At 50.0% G+C, this 19,202-nt stretch overlaps 1 protein-coding gene across 2 annotated transcripts in view; it reads right to left on the bottom strand.

The window, feature by feature from the left end:
- SEC14L1 (SEC14 like lipid binding 1) overlaps positions 1-19,202 on the bottom strand; it is a 42,027-nt gene that overhangs the window by 10,028 nt on the left and 12,797 nt on the right. For both annotated transcript variants that reach the window (XM_080923284.1, XM_080923285.1), the window contains 7 exons: positions 7,710-7,859; positions 7,484-7,615; positions 6,185-6,313; positions 5,600-5,837; positions 4,804-4,913; positions 2,619-2,808; positions 694-782 (listed from right to left, as the gene is read on the bottom strand). In XM_080923284.1, coding sequence (XP_080779410.1) covers positions 694-782; positions 2,619-2,808; positions 4,804-4,913; positions 5,600-5,837; positions 6,185-6,313; positions 7,484-7,615; positions 7,710-7,859 — 1,038 coding nt within the window. The remainder of the gene's footprint in view (positions 1-693; positions 783-2,618; positions 2,809-4,803; positions 4,914-5,599; positions 5,838-6,184; positions 6,314-7,483; positions 7,616-7,709; positions 7,860-19,202) is intronic.

Raw genomic sequence — 19,202 nt, 5'->3', positions numbered from 1 at the left:
ACCCCATGACAACAAACACTTCACTTGCAGAGAATAGACAGGAGCGGCAACTACAGAGAAAGCAGGTGGCCCAAGAAAGAGCGGCAACACCGATGTGGGCTGTTTGAACAAGCTCGTTTCATACAGGAGGAGAGACAGAGACAGAGAGAGAGAGAGAGAGAGAGAGAGACAGAGAGAGAGAGAGAGAGAGAGACAGAGAGAGACAGAGAGACAGAGAGAGACTGTGTAGGGGTGAGGGGAGAGTGTGGCTGAGGCACAGGTACTACAAGAATATTCAGCAAAACAAGAGCTGTGAATGCTGGGGATATGGGGTTGCCTTCCTAATTCTTTGTTTTCAAACTGAAAGGACAGTTTCTTCTCTGAACCCGGGGTGCAGCTAATTTAGGGAGAGACAGGGTGGGTCTTGGACAGCTCAGCAGTCTATGAAAGAGGCCATCAGCCTATAATCCGGAAGGGTCAGCAGAAAGAGATCAGGAAGAGGTGTGGCATGGTGACCACTCTGAGTCAGAGGTGGCAGGAACTAACTATCTCCTGAGGCTCGTGCTGTGTCCTCCTCAGAAGCCTTTATGTGGAGCACATCTCCCCGAGTGTGGAACATGCACACTTGTCTGACTAGCCAGCTGTGGTGCCCAGTCCTGCTGGCAACAAAACTGAGGCCAGCATTCAGCCTGGCACTGCCAGCTGAGCACTTACGTATCGCAGTAGGGCTTCCTCTCCAAGAGCGCGCACTAGGCCTTTGGTGTCCATCTGCCCCAGCCTGAGCACATAGAGTGGCCGTCCATCTGTAAGCAAAGGCAGAGGAAGCTGTGGTGAGGACTGTCAGGACGCATCTCTAAGAGCCTCACAAGCAGCTCTGTGCAGGGTCCCTCGACTGTGACACCTTGGATTTGGATGCTTCCCTGTGCTCGGGATACTGTGAGGAAGAGATTGGCTTCTGTGCCGAGACAGCATGGAGAGGGTAGCACCTAAACAGATATACAAGGTTTAAAACTCAGCTGACAGCTCACACTGCTGGCTGGGGCAGGCCAAGGGGGACTGAGCTGGGTGCAGCCTGTCTGACTCCCCAGGCCCCCGGGCTCACACTGCTGGCTGGGGCAGGCCAAGGGGGACTGAGCTGGGTGCAGCCTGTCTGACTCCCCATTCCTGTTTGATCGTCAGCGCTGCTGAGCTCAGTGTTCACTACAGGGACATCATTTCTATGAATACACCGTTTTGGCTTTTTAATTCTAAAACAATTTTTCTATAAATCATGGTCAAGATTTTTTTTTTAAGCCAGCCTTCCCCCCCAAGGATGTACACATGGAAACCCGGAAGTTCCCCAGCCAGTGTTGCCCCCTAACTCACTGTAGAACCTGTTATGACCCACCAGAGTAGAGAAGATCTTGGCCCAGAGCACTTCCTGCAGAAGTGGCCCTGGACCCTAGCCATGCTGGAGGAGGAAGCATTGAGTTCAGCCTCCTCAACACACCAATCTGCTGTGCCTGGGACTCACATCTGTCTCCTGCAGAACTTCCCCCTGCAGCCCAGGACCTCAGTGTGGAGTTCTGGCTGGCTTAGAACTTGCTAGGTAGATGAGGCCAACCGTGACCTTACAGAACTACCTTCCCTCTGCTGCTCAAGGGGTGAGATTAGAAACAGTCACCACACAGGCTCTTCTGACATTCAGTAAAAGCCACTTGTCAATCTTGTTGGAGACACGGTCTCCTGTAACTCCAGCTGCCCTAGAACTCACTGTATTATCCAGAATGGCTTCAAGATCTGCCTGTCTCCTAAATGCTGCATGAGAGGTGTGAGCTGCCACAGCTGTCTGTCAAAATCTTACCATGAAAACTTTTTAACCTTCCAATAAAGCTTTCAGTGAAAATAAGTCATGTGTGCTGTAGTGTCTCTAGCGTGTCTCTGCATTCAAGAGCCTAAGGCAGAGGATCTTGGGTTCAAATTTAGCCTATGCTGCATAAAGAGCATAGCACCTGTATCAAGAAGAAACCCTGAAGTTACCGTCACCCCTTAATTGTATACAATATTAAAGACAAAAATCAACAGATTCAACAGATCAAAGCCTACTCAAGAGATTTCAAGGCTAGCCTGGGCTACATAAAACCCTGTCTTAAAAAAATTAAAACAAAAGCAATAATTGATAAAGCTACAATTAACCTGGAGAACTACATTCACAGTTATCCAGGAATCGTTGATTTGGAAGGCAGCGGAGAAGACTTTGTTAACAAGGTGCATTCTCCCACAGGGCTGAGGCAGGTGTGGGAGCTGAGGGAGCTTCCTGAGCAGATCCTTCCAGAGGGGGCAGACATGCGCCAGACGGTGATTCAGCCCTCTACGGCAGAGACCAGGCCAGGCGGCTTTCAGCTACTATAAAGGTGGCGGTCACCGTTGTCCAGTCAGCACCATGCAACTGAAGTGCAGCACACACTCTGTTCTCTCAACTAGACTTACAACAGAAGGCAAGGAAGGCAACGCCTGGCTGCTCAGGCTTGGGTGTGAATGAGCTTCATGAAGGGTCTCCCAGCCAGTCACGTCAGGAAGGCCCCACCCACCTTTGCTGCAGGGCTACAGAAGCCATGCAGGTGGCACTTAAGACAGCGCTGAGCTGTAAGCATGCTTACCTTTGTCATGGTGATGCCAGCCCCCAGCATAGTAGTCCTGCAGGACCTGGGGTGGAGTCCAAGTGTCCAGAATGTAATCCACCTGGTGCTGCTTCCTCCAAGTTAAAGACTGGCACATGATCTCTCTGGCCTTGTCAATATTAAAATCTCTGGCTCGAAGAAACCGAAGAATATGCTCGTCCTTTGGGATCTAGGAGAACAGAGGTTTTTAAGCCACCGCAGAGTCGCTGGGCAAGAGGTCAAACCTCGACCTACCTCCTGCCGACGGTGAGCTGATCACAGCACTGAGTGCTCCTAGGATGGTGCAGTTGGGGTACAGCACTTTCCCAGCATGCACAAGACCCAGGGTCCATCCCATGACAAAACACTCACCCCAGGTGTCACAATAATCTGGAGAACTCGGTTCACAAAGTTAAAAGCTAGGAGTGCTGGGACAACAATCCTGAATGCTTGGTTTTCATCCTTTTTTTCAGACTTTTCAGAAAGTCTGGTCTGGGGGAGGCAAACTGGTCTCTTGTGTTTATTGGTTTATTTTGGAGACAGGGTCTCACTATGAAGGTCTGGAGAGAACTCACTAGGTAGGCCCGCCCGCCTCTGCCTTGATTAAGGACAGACACCAACACACCAGGCTGCAAACACACCTAAACTTTCAGCCTCAGTTCTACACTCTGGCAGTGAGATCGCTTTTCCGTACACGGTACAGATGCTGGTGTGGACAGGATGGTGGTGCTACACTCCAGAATATTCTCTAGAATCCACTACCGTCAATCCACGGGATGCCTGCCTGAGTAAGGAGCAGGGCTGGGGCTGTGTTCCCAGCCTGCTCTGGGCCAGGTATCTCCCTCATGGGTACACACCCTGGAATGACAGCAGACACTGAGTGGGGGCCACACCTCTCAGGCCCCTCCGGGCCATACTGCTGACCTGGCATCGACCATTGAAAAAGAACCAAAGTCATGTGGAAGTGGAGTGTGCGTGAGGAAGGAGGGTGGACACACATAACCCCAGTACTTGGGTGGCTGACACAAAGGGACCAAAAGTTTTCCAGTATTCGGGGCTGAGATGCAGATCCGTAGTTAAATATGCTGTTATGCAGATGTACATGTAAGCACAACATTCACAAACATAAAATAATTTTTAAAAAATTTAAGGTTTTCAGCTAGAGCAAGACTCTCCCAGAAAATAAAGAGGGAGCTGAAGAGACTGCTCGGCAGTTAAGCCACTGGCTGCTCTTTCAGAGGACTCGGGTTCAATTCCCAGCTGTCACCGGGCTTCACAACATCTGTCACCCAGTCCTGGGGAGTCTGATGCCCTCATCTGGCCTCCACAAACACTGCATGTACATGCTATGCATGCAAGATAATCACACAAAATACAGAGAATAAACTATTTAAGTGCGTAAATAAAAATTAATTCTCATCCTAATCAACCAGTTACCTATATGTCTTTTAAAAAGAAAAGGGAAAAGGCACAACAGCCCCTCCTGGACGCTGGGGCCGAGTTTTCTGCTGTATCATGCATCAGCCCCAAGGCCTCTGATGTCGCTTCCCGCACTACGCTCACCCACAGGAAAGCATTGGCTCACCACACAGCCGTCACACAGGTGGCTGCTCCTCTGTGGCTGCTTTCCCAACGGCTGGGGATTCACTGCGCACCGGTAAACCCTGGCAAGCAAGCCCTGTGGACCAGGCCAGTGACATGTGACGCCCAGCTCCCTTTATCTGACACTGTCCACAGCTGGCCAGACATGCCAGATAGCCTGCTTCCTGTAACCCTCACGCCTGTGGGGCTGACTCTTCCACAGTCACATCAAAGTCCCACTGCAATGGGGAATGACACCGTACTGAACAATGAAGTTAACGACACGTGTGCATAAAAACGGCACGACGAAGCTGATTTCTTTGCGTGCTAAGGACCGTACTTTAAACACGCTCCAACATGTCGAGCCTCCGGCCCCTCAGCAGCAGACACTCGGCTCTGCAGCTTGGCGTTCTGAGGTTGCTACGCTCAGCCCTGGTCTGTGAAGCGCGCCATGGCTGCTCTGCCCTGAGGATGTGGGGTCCCAGCAGCCACACTCTTGGGCTTTCAGAGGAGCAGGCACCGTGGGAGTGGTCACTTAGCCCCTGCCCAGTTCTCACATCCCACGAGAACTCCTCCAGGATTGAACTGACGAGGCCACACTCACTTTGCCCTTGTGTGTTTCCTGGAGCCACTGGCGAAGTCGAATGAGGCAGCTCTCCTGGAGGGGAGTCAGGTCACCCAAGTATCTCTTGATGTAGTCGGCATCTAATTTATCTGGAATTTAACGTGCATGGCGTTATTTACCACAGAGAGCCCTGAGCCCTTCTGTCGGGCTGGCATGGGCAGGGTGTGCTAGGAGTGGGGGTGGCGGCATTGGCAGTGTTTAGGGAGGCATCGCCGATAAGCACGGGTGAGTAAGTAGTCTTTAAGATGAGATCCCCGATAAGCACAGAGAGGTTCCGAGCCTCCTTCCAGCCCTGTCTGTAACTCAGAGCTGCTCAGGACAGGCCAATCACTCAGCACAGCCAGCCCTGTACCTTCAACCCAGCCCCTCACCAGTTGTGTGACCACTGGCAAGTCTCTCTCTCAACTGCTCTGTGCCTCAGTGAACCCCCAATATCAACGGGAGGTCCTCCCAGCCTTAAGCAGCCATCATCAGAGGGTAAAACTTGTCCCTGAGCACGGAGAGCCACACAGGAGCACAGAAGCTGTGGGACGGGAAAGCTGTGGACAGGACAGCACCTTACAGTCACTGACAGCCACCAATCAGGGTGTGGACATTAGAAATAACTTGTTTAAAAGAGTAATATGAATGTGCACTAAGTGTGAGGGTCAGGGAAAGGCCAGAAGCACACAGACTTTCTCCTCTGTGCAAGGTGGACTGTCTGAGGAGACAAGGCTGGGCAGAGCCGTGGAGAGGGGAGAGGCCCATGGATACCCGTCAGCCGGGCCAGGCTCACCGTCAGGGGTTCCCACCACCGGCTCAGATGCTGTTCCTGGGCTATTGACGCTCTCCCCGCTCAGCCCCTCCTTGACAGCAGCAGCATCTGGGACAAGGACAGCTACAGATGTGGTTTGAGTCTTGCTTGATGAACATGTTTCTGATGAAGGCCCCTCGGGGGGTGGGGTCCAGCGGGGCACGAAGGTGATGCCTTCCTCCTCCAACTGCCGTAGGTAGTATTCGATGATTTCTTTCCCCTTTAGGTGAGAGGGCTGAGGTGAGCAGGCATCCAATAGCCAGACTTCTCTCCCTCACCAGTTTGTAAGACATTACCAAACAGGAATGTGGGGGCTGTGGAAGAAGCTCTGTGGTGGAAGGCCCTGAATTCTATTCCCAGCCCCACCTCCCACCCCAGCCATGGTCCTCACTGGGTGCGGTAGTGTGCACTTGTATCCATAATATGGGGGCTGAAGCAAGAGGGTCATGGGTTTGAGTAAATGTGGAAATCTTGTCTCCACAAGTAAATAAGACTAAAGAAGGCACAAGCCATGGTTCTCTCAGGTTCCCATTTCCCTTTCCATAAAATCCCAAGAAAGACACTCACTTTTTTAATGTTGCTTGTATAATGTTTCATGGCAATTTTTTCCACTGTACTTTCAAAACCGAAGAAGGATTTGATATCTAAACTTGCAGACTGTTCGAAACAGGTCCAGTCTTCATTCTCAGGGTGAACCTGCAGGTGGAGAGAACCCGTTCCCACTAATGCTACAAACAGAGACACCACTTGTCTGTGACTAGCAGACCAGCACCCAGAAGAGGCACGCTTAATGACATCACTGTCATGAGGAAGGAGGGAAGCAGGGCAAAAACCCACCCGACGCAGCTGACAGACACAGGCTCTGAGGAATTGTCTTATGACTGTCCCTAAGTGCCTCACTACGGCTTTTCATCGCAGTCTTCCTCATCTGCTCACCCAGCACCTGTGGTGGCTCCACAGGGACAGAAGAAGAGCCACACTGTGCTGCTCAGGCACTAGAGACAGAAGTACCTCATATATAAGAGGTGAGAACATCACGTGGCTGCTTGGGAGGCAGTGCTATGAAGAGGGGCCAAGCGGGGGAAGTGGGCGCCGGGCACAGCGAGCAGCGGACGGCTGGTGTGTGAGGAAGGGGCAGAGCTACACAGGATGAGGACACGGTGTGTCACTTAGGGTCTGTGGAGGATGGTGCAGGAGGCTAACGGCTGAGGGAGAGACTAGGAGGGGGTTATTCTCATCCTCTGGGGAGAGAAGTTCCTAAAACTTGGTCCTCGCAGTGTAGACCAAGTTGGTCAGGTGTTCAGAGTTCTACCTACAAAGACACACAAATCTCGGCCTCAAAACACACTTCTAAAGCGTCACAACGAGGTCAGAAAAAACTCTTCATATTTAAAAACCAATCAGGGCACTGGCCTTGGTACTGCATGCCTTTAGTCAGAGCACTTGGGAGGTAGAGGCAGCTGGACCTTTTTGAGTTCCAGCCCAGCCCACTCTACAGAGTGAATTCAGGCCATCCAGGGCTACACAGTGAGACCCTGTTTCAAAACACAAAACAAACTAATCGGAACCTGAGTGTAATGGTGAACAAGTAAAATTCAGCACTCAGGAAACAAGGCAAGAAGACAGTGACAAATTAAGGCTAGCCTGGTCTACACAGCAAATTCCAAGACAGGGTACAGAGTGAGCCCCTGACAGGGCATCAGCTGGCAGCCTTGACTGTCACACTAGCCCCTCCCCCCATGCCACACCACGTCCCCAACTGTAGCATTCAGCTGAAGGGGAATCAGCAGCTGCTCAAGAACAGAGCCCCGCCCTACCCTGCTGTCCGCACCAGGCCCAGCAGCCACAGCGAGCTGGGCCACTCACCGTATAGCAGCAGTACTCGTGGATGATGACCCGATTAGAAAACGTCTCATTGTGGGCCTCGATGTGCAAAGTGCGATCTCGAGAATTCAGGGAGTTTTTCTGGACAAAATAAACGTAATCGACTCCTGCAATCTTTGAAGAAAAGATAAGGAGAAAAAGCAGTCAGTTCCACAGCTCCTCGGTGAGCGAGACATCACCTCACAGACTCCCAGTGTCCTCCAGCTACCTTCTTCAACAGCCTGGGTGCGTCTATATCCAGCTTGCAGCGCCTCTCGATGACATGAATAGCCCCATCTTCACTCTTGAATTCACTCACGGTGTCACTGTCCACGAACATTGGAATCAAAGGACATGTAGGAAACCTCCTCTCATAGGCCTGAGGACAGATGACAGTGACAGAGAAAATGGCGGCCATCGCTGTTGCCCCTTAGACTGCAGTACATCTGATCCTACAGAAGGGGGGCGAGCCAGGTTCGTGGACTGGAGCCCTGACCAGATGGAGATGGCAATTCTGCCCACATAGCACATTCAACATTGTGCCATGCCCCAACAGGCTTTCCTTTTTGAAGGATAACCTTCAAATCTATACAGCAAGGCAAAAGAGTCAACATGGCTAACTCTGAAAGACAACAGAGAGGATGGGCCCTCAAGCTGGTGTCATATGGCCAGAGGCCAGAGACTCAGTGCTGGAGACACAGACCAGTGGGCAAACAGGCCCAGCTCACTGCCCGCTCCTCTCCCGAGACGCAGCTCAGTTGACCGTGTGCATGCTAAGAACCCATTCAACTGTGCTGCAGCTGGGGCTCTACCTAAATCATTTCCAAATGGTGAAAGAATTAAATGGAAAAAAAATAGGATGATCTTTTTTTTGTTAAATATTTACCATGATCTAAAACAAAGCAAATTCCTCTCAATAATTAAAACCCAATCAGAACACAAAGGAAAACTAGGCATTATGGCACATTATGTCCATAACTCCGATACCTGGAAGGTGGAGGCAGGAGGATTATGAGTTCAAGTCCAGAGTGTGCTAAACATCGAGACCACCATCTCAAAAACGGGGGAAATAGGAGCAAACAATTTCCCGAGGAACCTTGTTAGACATGGCAAACAGCTCCACACAGAAACAAGCAGCAGAGACAGCAGCCACTAGAGACACAGAGAACCACACGGGCACAGCTGTGCACCATCAAAATGGCAGAAACACAACACATACTGAATGCTGGGGAGAATGTGGAGAGAAAAATACTTGTCAGTGCAGGCAGGACTGTGAACAGATGTGACTAATGTGGAAAGCAGACATGTTTCTCAAACCCGAACTCTGAATATGAAGTCTATAGCAAGCCCACAGCATAAACTCCATGTCCTTCAGAGCACACGTAGGAAAAGCAATGGCTCCACCTTTGCGAGTGGAGTGTCCACAGCTGGAACAGCCTCACCTGCTGGAATCGACCTTTCCTGTTTGGTTTGGTTTGCTTTGAGATGGGGTTTCATGTGTCCCCCACTGGCCTCAAACTCGCTTTGTAGCTAAGGATGACCTTGAACTTCATATACCATTCGTAAAGACAGAATTAGAGATGCTGAAAACCAGGGGCTGTGAGCACAACGTTGGTGCACATAGGGTGGCTGCCACCCAGCCCTGATGAGAGATTCCTACAGTGTTACCACTGTGGCGATGGGTTTGAAGAGCTCACTGAAGCTACAGTATTAGCTCCAATTTTGTTAATATATTATGAATCATCAATGATCTCAAAACAAAAATCTAGAGAAGGAAAGGCCTGATGTAAAGCACCAACCAGACTTATCTGACTGCAGCAACTGAGAGGAAACTCATGAACATGAGCTGGGACACGCTCACACCTAAGGCCTCCATCCTGGGACACGCTCACACCTAAGGCCTCCATCCTGGGACACGCTTATATCTAAGGCCTCTGTCCAGGCCCAGGAAACCCTGTACTTGTTCTGCTGAGTGCTCTCTCTATAAAGAAAGTTCTGCAGGCAACACCATACAAAATTGGCAGGTGCCACTCCTCTACAGGGTTTAACTAAAAATGGGGAGAGCATTTTATGGTGACGTCTCATCTTAACTGCAACCAGAGTAGATGAGGAAGAAATGGGTGCTGACAGTCAGTAGCACACTCGCTGTCTAGATGGTGCTGCAAACAGGCGCAGCCCCAAAGCCAGCATGCTGGAAAGCACAGCCTAGGGTGGAGAAGGCTGCCGGTCACCCCGCCAGGCCTGCCCATCTGACTGTTGGTAACTTCAGCCATGAGTACGGCACAACCACTCCATCTGGGTCGTGGCTAGGACTCGAATTAGTCACCACTCTCTAAGATCATCACATTTGCTCTTTGAGAAACTACAGGTCACACCATCTGAAGTACAGTTAGGCGGCCTCACAGGCAGCTACAGGGCACAAAGAGCAGGGGTGACACCACACTGCGGAGGATCCAGGAACGCAGAGGCGTTGTACAGTGAAGGAGCCGGAGAAAGCCTGGCAGGGCAGGAACAGAAAAGAGGCCTTGGCTTTTCACTGGGCTCAGGTCCAGGACGTTTGTTTACAGTCAGCAGTGAGGACAGGGAGCCGCAGCTGGACCCCAAGGTTCAGGCAGTGCAGCAGGAAGAACTGGGTCCTCCTTAGGTGGATGCAGCCCTGCCCCTCCTCTTGGGGAGAGAAGGAAGTGCCAGCAGCAATGACAGTCCCACTTTCAGAGACTAGGGGAGCATGTGAGGACAGCTTGGCAGGAAGACAGCCTGCACGTGGCACTGATGGTGCATACAGGGTTAGCCGCACGCAGGACTCTTCCTCTCCCCCACTGAAACGTATTCTAACTCTATGACTGCCAGGATGTCCCATGTTACACAGTACGTGCTTCTCCATGCACAGCCAGCATTTGGAACATTCCTTTACCTGCCAGATCCCTCTTGAACACGAGCCAAGGACATGAGTGATCCAGACTACTGCTCTCAAGACAGAGCAACTAGGCATCTACCAAGAAATGGCAGAGGGGGCTCTTCTTTGTAAACACCTAAAGGAGCCACTTTCAGAATACACTGTTACATTTAGGAGGAGGGACAGTTGAGACTGGGTCTCAGAGACCCAACCTCTGTGGACCTGCCTCTGCCTCCCAAGGGTTGGGATAAAGGTGTGTGCCTCCACGCCTGGCCTTACCATTCCCTTCTTGAAGCTGTATGGAGCCACCTACACAGCAGGGCCTGGAACTGAAACCCTTTTACTCCCTAGGACGTCACCCCTGTGCAGAGCCCCTCCCTTGTACCTCAAAGTAAGCAGCCAGGTGGCAGCTGGGCACAGGCTCAGGAGAAGCAAAAAGCTAGCGTCTCCCTCTGTGGCGTGCACAGAGTGGTTTTGAGCTCCCTCCTCTCTCCACACTCTGTCCCTCTGTCCACCCAGCAGGACCAACCACAGGGCAGGGACCAGACCCCACTTCTCCATTTGCTCATAAGAAAATAAGAACCTCAGTGCCTGAAATAAGGTCTCTGTTAATAAACATTTTTTTAATATTATGGAAAAAAAGTTTCATGAGTAAACCAGTGAATCCAACCTTTGTTTCTCAGTCACCATGACCAACGAGTTCTGCGCCATCAACACAGAGGACAAGGGAAGGAGCCTGCGGAGACCAATGTGAACTCCTTTTCTGGAGCTCAAAGGCACCAGTGTCTAGTGTTCAACAGCAGCTACAACCTGGGAGGCTCCTAGTAAGCTGTTAAGCAGTCCCTGAAGACAGAGAAACCTGGAAACCCTGTTATTTCCCCTAGCTCTGTCCAATGGAGGGCTGGGAAGCAATAGGAGGCACCAGGGAGGTGTGTAGAACCCAGGTTTACTCCACCACTACTCATGAGAAGAGCTCCAGAAAAATCCTAATCCTATAAAATTCTATAATTAAAATTGTTATTTAAAAAAGAAAACTTGGACAAAGCCTGTCCTCCAATGTTCTTGACACAGAAATGTGGAAAACTGCCATGGTGTTTACTGTTCCTCTTTAGAAACTTTTTACAAGTGGAAATTACCCCCCCAAAAAAAAGCTGGGAGTCAATAACAAAATAATTGGGAAAATATTCATAGCTTTAAGGAGGAAACTTCCTCCTCCTCCTCTGCTTTTCCACACAGGGTTTCTCTCTGTAGCCCTGGCTATACTGCACTGAGTCAAAAATCTATACACATATTGATATGAATTAGAAGCCAAGAGCCTGCCTAGGATGCAATGCCAGGCACTCAAGGGCGGAGGCAGGCAATCAAGTCCAGGAGCAGCCTGGACAATTTGGTGAGGCCCTAACACAAAACAAAGAGTATAACAGGGCTGAAGGGACAGGTTGGGGCTAAGCCTTAGAAGAAAGCACCTTCACAGTGTGCATGAGGTCCTAGGTTCCATTGACCAGCATCTCAAATTTGAAAACAAAACAAACAAACCAGAACCCAGGGCTACGGCATCGCTCAGCGGCTGTGCATTTATTCCTATGGACAGCTATGGTACTGGCTCAGGCCCTGGCACTGTCTTTTTTCTTTCTTTTGTGAAGGACAGACGGAAGGAAGGAGGGACAGAGGAAAGGAAGGATGGACGGACACTACCACAAGATGTGCTGTCTTTCCCATGGCTGGTGAATGCAGCAATGCTATATCTCTCAGTGCAAACCCACATGGGTGTTTGCTGGGTGGTTCCTCCCGCAGGTCTCTGTTCAGCTCCAGTTCACAGGCTGGGGGTGGCACGGAGCCCAAGCATATGAAGTCTGGGCAGCAGGGAGCCTCCTGCTTTCAAAGCTCTGTACAAGCCCAAGGGGCACATGGGCTCTGCTCTGCACAGTAGATCCAGAGGGGCAACAGCAACCTCACAAAGCCTTCCTAGTCTGTAGCAGACCCAGCTTCCTAAGCTCACCCAGCATCCAGCAAATGAGTCGAGGGGCTGAACAAACACAGCTGGCATTAATCAGCTCTTCAGAGAAGAGGTGCTCTTTGGGACTCCCTTTCAGGGGCTGGCTTTGGAAAGAGAAAGCTACTGTGATCGTTTGCACTGTGTAAAGCAGCAGCCATCTGAAGATAAGAACACAGCCCTCATTAACTTGCCTCCCCCAGAAGGAAGCTGCCTCCTGGATAACTCTTCCTCCCACCGTGTCCACACCCACTCTTCCCCGCCACAGGGTTCTGAGCCTGCAGTTTAGGGGGTGGCAACAGAGCTTTCAGCTCTTAACCAACTTCTGGATGTGATGCTGACATATTAAAAGCGAGCACTGTGCTAAAGAAAACCGTATTAGTGAAGGCGGATTGACTTTGAATTAATGAGCTGAGTACTGCTCAGTGCTAGGAAAACTTACTTAAAAGAAATTCTGCTTAAAGAACAAACCCCTTCCAAACTCAACTGTGTTCACACCCAATTCTGCTAACAAACCAAGCCAGCTGTTTTCTGGAAAGGTGAAATGTTCTGAAACACGAAATATGACCAAAAAAGTGATTATCAGGCGTAGGCTTACCCTGGAAAAAAGCCAGTGAGTACATAAACTAAATATAACTACTCAATACCACAACAAAGAAACAATCACTCAACACATTCAGAAGAGGTAGACTGACCAAGGCCTAGTGCCAGGACCCCACTACCTGTGGAAATAACAACCCAGAGGCAGGGGCTGGTGCTCAGCTGTCCTTCTACTGCTCAAGGCCAACCCTGCCTCAGAACAAACCAGGGTCCACAGAAGAGGAGGCAATGGTGCAACTTCCTCAGTCATGCCGGATCCGGGTTCATCTGACACCAGCGCCTCCACCATGCTGCACAGGCCTGACCCCAACGAGATCAAAGCCTGCACTGGAGGAAGGGTCAGTACTGCGTCCACCTTGGCCCCAAGATCAGTCCTCTGGGTCTGTCTCCAAAAGTTAGTGATGACAGTTCAAGGTCACCGGGGACTGGAAGGCCTCAGGGTTACAGTGAGACTGACCGTCCAGAACAGACAGGCCCAGACTGAGTGGTGCCCTCTGCCCCTGCCCTGGTCATTGAAGCCCTCAAGGAGTCACCAAGAGGCAAAGAGAAGCAGAAGAACATTAAACACAGTGGAAACACTGTTTCTGACGAGACTGCCAACACTGCCTGGCAGATCCTGGGTACCGCACAGTCTGTGGGCTGATGCAATGGCCGCCAGCCTCATGACGTCGTAAGTGACATCAACAGTGGTGCAGTGGGGTGCTCAGCTAGTAAAGAGGCAACAAGAAAATCATTTCAACAAAAGACTATCTGATTTTAAAAATGTCTAGAGGCAGAGGCACTAGTTTGCAGAATGATGTCCAGAGTTCAATCCCCAAATTCCACAAGGTACCAGGAAAGAACCAACTCCCTGAGAATTGTCCTCTGACCCCGCATGTATACACAAATGCATGCACGCTCACACACTTGCACATGCATGCACAAGCAGATATAAGCAGATATATATTTACACACACATCACATGCTCAACACACATCACACATGCAGGTATGCACAAGTACATGCGTGCAAGCATACACACACACACACACACACACACACACACACCATGACACATAGGCCCTAAGCTAAGGATTCTGGAGGATGTAACAGGAAGACTCAGGAGTATTAGATACTTAGATAAGCTACTGACCTACTTAACAATAATGTGACAGGTTCAGCTACAGGCTACAGCACACACTTGGGGCAAGGCTGAGTAAAGCCTTTATGGAGGAAAAGCCCTGTGGGGAGGCATGCAGAGGACAGCCAGAGTTACCCAGAGAAAAAACATAGATGGCCCAGGTCAACTCCAGAGAAGGCTTTCATATTTCTGCACCAAGCAGTTTCCTAGGAAGGACCACAGATGCTTCAAGTACCCTGGTGTATTGCTTCAACCTCAAAAGCATAGGCTGCAGGGTAGCTATGGTGGAACACTTGCCTACAAGAACAAGGCCTGGGTCTGATTCCTTGTACCACAGGGCAGGGTGAAGGCCTACGGACACCCGAGTCTCCACACTGATATTGGCAGACCCCAGGAAACTGCTTTTGATCACTGAGCATTTCTGTAGGCTTGTGTGTTCCCAACAGAGGCCACTAGAAAAACCTATCTTGGGCCAGACTTGGTGGCATAGATTAAAGGTGGCACTTTTAATCCCAGTACTTGGGAGACAAAGGCAGTAGGATCTGTGTGTTCAAGGCCAGTCCGTCGAGACTATATAAAGAATTCTGGGTCAGCCAGGACTACACACACAGTAAGATCCTGTCTGGGGTGGATGAATGGAAAGAGGAGGAAGGAATCCTCTATTTGGCAGCCCCAGGGCAACTGCACCGCTCACACTAGCTTGGCTTTGAGACGGTACCTCACTCAGCATGTAGCCCAAGCTTGCCTCAAACTCACAATCTGAGCCTGTACTCACTTTGTGTTAATACTTAATAAGATAGTTAAAGAAACTAAATTCTAACACCGTGAGCCCCTTTGAACCATACATCCTATGTAGTTAGGGACATCTGACTGCGCAGCCCAATCAGAGCAGCCATATCCAAGCTCAGCTCAACACTGCTGGCTCTGCAAGTCTAAATGCATATGGGAGTCGGCCAGGTGACTAGTGTCCCTTCTCTCTGTTGTCAGTCCTAAGCTAAAGAAAAAAAGACACTCATGTAAAACCTGATAGACATCAAACCATTACCCCAAACCACTTCCTTTAAAATCAAACATTTTTGAAGTTTAAATATGAACTTTCATCTTCGAGAAACCCTGAAGTCCACGGTGCTGATAAATGTCCCTTCCAGGTGATTTCCTTCAGAACTCCTATGCCTTCTATCCTATAGGACAGAAAAGTCCTGACCCACAGGCTGCACGGGGTCAGCTAAGAACACACCAGGGATTCCTGGTGCCCAGCACGCATCTCTCTGCTCAGAGCTTCCATTAAAATGTGAGTGTCCAGGCTGGAGAAATAGTTCAGTGGTTAAGAGCACTAACTGCTCTCCCAGAGGTCCTAAGTTCAATTCCCAGCAACCACATGGTGACTCACAACCATCTGTAATGGGATCCAATGCCCTCCCCTGTGTGTCTGAAGACAGCTACAGTGTACTCATACATAAATAAATCTTTTTTTTAAATGTGAGTGTTGGTGAGTATACTTGCCTCTCCCTGTGAAGCTCTGGCTTCGGCTAACACTGTATAAACCAGGTGTGGTGGCACTCGCTGGAATCCTAGCACTCAAGTGGTGGAGGCAGAAGGATCAGAAGTTCAAGGTGGTCCTCAGCTATAACATGTTTAAGGCTAGCTAACATGTGAGTGCTTAGAGAGAAGGGTGGTGTGGGGAGACACGGATGATCTAAGCATGAAGCCAGCCACAGAACTGAGGGACACCACAGGTTTCCACATCACCTCTGACTAGGGCACCCTTTCTGCATCTCTCCCCAACGTCCACTCAGTTATCATTCCATGCACAAACCAGCTCTGTTCTCAGCGTGCACACAGCACTCAAGGGAAAGGGGCTGGCAGACACGGGCAGACCAGGACACTGTGCACTGACATGTCAGAATCCATCATGTGCCTGCTCCTTTGCTCCAACATGATGCGGATCACAGGGAAGAGAAAAGGGGAATATCTTCTAAAACTCACCAGTGTTGTACTGAGAAAGAGAACACTGACCCGTGGTGGGGTGTGGGGTGTGCATGGCAGATAGCAGCCCCCTCCCCAGCTCTACACAACACTGGGGTAGTCCACCCAGGTCTACACAGCAGTAGGGTCCCCAACCCTGGTCTACAACAGGAGCAGAAGCAAAGGATTGTGGAGGGGAGAAAAGAAATCAAGTTTCCATCTGGTTAAACTTGCCCACAGGCACACTAGAGGAAAGCGTGACTTCAAGCAGATTAAAAGTCACCAGAACTCACACAGGACACTAGTGGGGAAAACTCAAGGCAGGAGAAAGGCCTCACGAAAGCCCAGGGCCTAGCTGTTCAATTTCTTGTGGACATAAAACTGTTCTTAAAAATAAAGCCTTCTTGTATACACATGGTCAGCTTACAGACTGACAGTCAGTTCTAAGACAAGGTTTCACTCTGTAGCCCAAGCTGGCCTAAAACTTTGGCAATCTTCCTGCTTTAGCCTCCCAAGTGCTGAAATGACAAAGCCACTATACTTGGCTTTCTTTTTTTTTAAAGGCAAGAGTCTCAATTCAACCAAGACTGGCCTTCTGCTGCCCTACCCGAGTCCTGGGTAACAGACAGCACTCAGGTCTGCTCTGGAGGTTGTATGAAGTCTGGTTCATACCGCCTCTGTGGCTTCTAGCTGAACCTGATAAGGACCAATTAACAGCTAAACTCTTGATTTCACAAGGTCGTCTAGAATTTTTTATCTTGAAGTACTTCTCTTCTTGAGAGAAGAAGTTCAAAATAAAAAAAATTCTAGAGGAGGGTGTATCTAGGAAGCTCAGGCAGGGGAGTGAGCTACTCTCACGCCCTTGACTTAAGATGAGTCCTCTAATCTGACAAGATCGTCCTCTTCAACACAGAGCAGTGAGGAAGGAGGGCACCCGGGCTGCCGGACTGATCAGACAAATCAACCCTGGCTACCTGTGATGTATATCACAGGCAGACCGTCCTTACATCCAGAAACATTTATAATCTTCCTTCAATCAAGAATTTCCTGGCAAGCGGTCTGGAGATGGCTCCATTATGAACCGCAGGCGTTGCTCTTGCAGAGGGTCTGGTTCAGTTTCCAGCCAGCATGGCAGCTCAGGTCCATCTGCACCTTCAGTTTCAGGGGATCTGACCCTCTCTTCCGGCTTCCGCTGGCACAAGGCTCATGCATGGGGTGTGCATACATTTATGTAGGTAATCACATATAGACATATTGGTTTTTTATCTTACAGAAAAAGAGTTCCAAGCATGACCACCAAGAAGTGTTTATAACGGTAACAGGCTGAAGCAGGCTACTGAGTCTTCAAGTCAGGTCAAAGGATAAGCAAGCAGGCTTGGTTAACTGAACCTTCTGTTTTTTAATCACAAGTAGAAGAGCCAGTGGTTTCTGAACCGTTCAGGACTGACATCCAGACAACAGCCTAAGATCCCACACCTTGCACCTGTGTAAGTCCTGAAGCTAACCATTCTGGCTGTTTCTGGTTGGCTCATCTGAGTTATCAACCACAATGCTATTCCTTGAAGCTCTGCTGCAAGGTTCCCCGCACCCTCGTTATCCTAAAGTGGGCCACATACCATGTATTGAGTTATTTGAACAACATTTCAAAGATACACCTATCTGGCCACAGGCGCATCAGTGAAGCATCCGAGGAAAGTGTGGCTCTGAACAGAGTGGAAGTCACCAGAACTTGCTCCTCAGTAGTGAGAATCAACCACACAGAAAAACGCAAGGCAGCAGGGAAAGAAACCACAAAAGCTCCAGGGCCCAGTTGCTCAATTTTCTTTGAACATAAAACTGCTCTTAAAAATAAAAGCCTACTTGGGAGCTGGAGAGATGGCTCAGTGGTTAAGAGCACTGCCTGCTCTTCCAGAGGTCCTGAGTTCAATTCCCAGCAACCATATGGTGGCTCACAACCATCTGTAACGGGATCTGATGCCCTCTTCTGGTGTGTCTGAGGACAAGTACAGTGTACCCAAGTATATTAAAAAAAAAAAAATTCTAAAAAAATAAATAAAGCCTACTGTATGCACATGGTCAGCTTTTACACACACACACACACACACACACACACACACACACACACACACACACCTGGGGAAGGTGATTACCCACAGCTGTATCATCTTCCTCAACCCAAATCACTGCTGAAAGACTAAGACAGGCCAGTGCTTCAGACCCTGTCCGGGGCGATCGGGATGTGCTAGGACAGCACACGGAGCTCCTGGGAGGGGAGCAGGGGAAGGGCAGGCAAGGGGCTGCCGGGGCCAGGGGAGCTCGGCACATGGCTCACAAACTAAGGCTGTGGCTTTGTGGATCTCTCCGGGTGAACTGCATGTCGGGCAAGCACAGCACCGCCACAGCTCTATATCCCACTTGTTCCTAGGATGGCCTGGAATTTCTAATCCTCCTGTCTCAGCCTCCAAAGCAGCTGAGATTTCAGGCCGAAACCCTGGGCCTGGCCAAACTAAAGACTTCATTCAGTAGTTCTCCGAAAATGGAACACGCGAAAGCCCATGTTCACCAAATGAAATGGCAACCTCCTCCCTGGACCCAAAAGCGTAAGATGCAGAACTCATGAGGATGTGTTGAAAAGCTGTTGCTTTAATTTGTAGTTTGCCAACCATGAAAAAAGAAGCCGGATGTAAACATCACACCCTGACCTCCCTTGGTCAGGAGAGGCCAACAGAAGAGAAAGACAAGACACACTATCTTATTTCACTGGGCACTGAGAGCAAAGTATTTCCTTTATAACATAAAGACTGGCAAGGCTGGGCTAAGGAGCTAGCACACCCCACCGTAAAGTAAGCCCAAAGGTGAGGATGACAGAAAGAGAAAATCATAATATACAGACCGGGTGTTCTCTGGAGTGTGTCCCTGCTATAGGCCACCCTGAAGCAGGCGAGGCTAATGGAACTACCACTCCCCACACGATGATGCCAGGAACTCGGCTCTGTGGTGGACTGCGTAAGTGTCCTCACCAGCCTGGGTCCCACAGCCCTGGAAGCACACTGCTGTTCTCAGACAACAGCCCTTCCGAGCAACCTCACACAATAGGGTCCAGAGGCATGCCATGGGCATCATGATGACCCCCACTGAACTCTACTTC

The sequence above is a fragment of the Micromys minutus genome, assembly GCF_963924665.1.
Source record: "Micromys minutus genome assembly, chromosome: 10".
In the NCBI taxonomy this organism is placed as follows: domain Eukaryota; kingdom Metazoa; phylum Chordata; class Mammalia; order Rodentia; family Muridae; genus Micromys; species Micromys minutus.
This window is presented reverse-complemented; position numbering and strand designations above follow the sequence as displayed.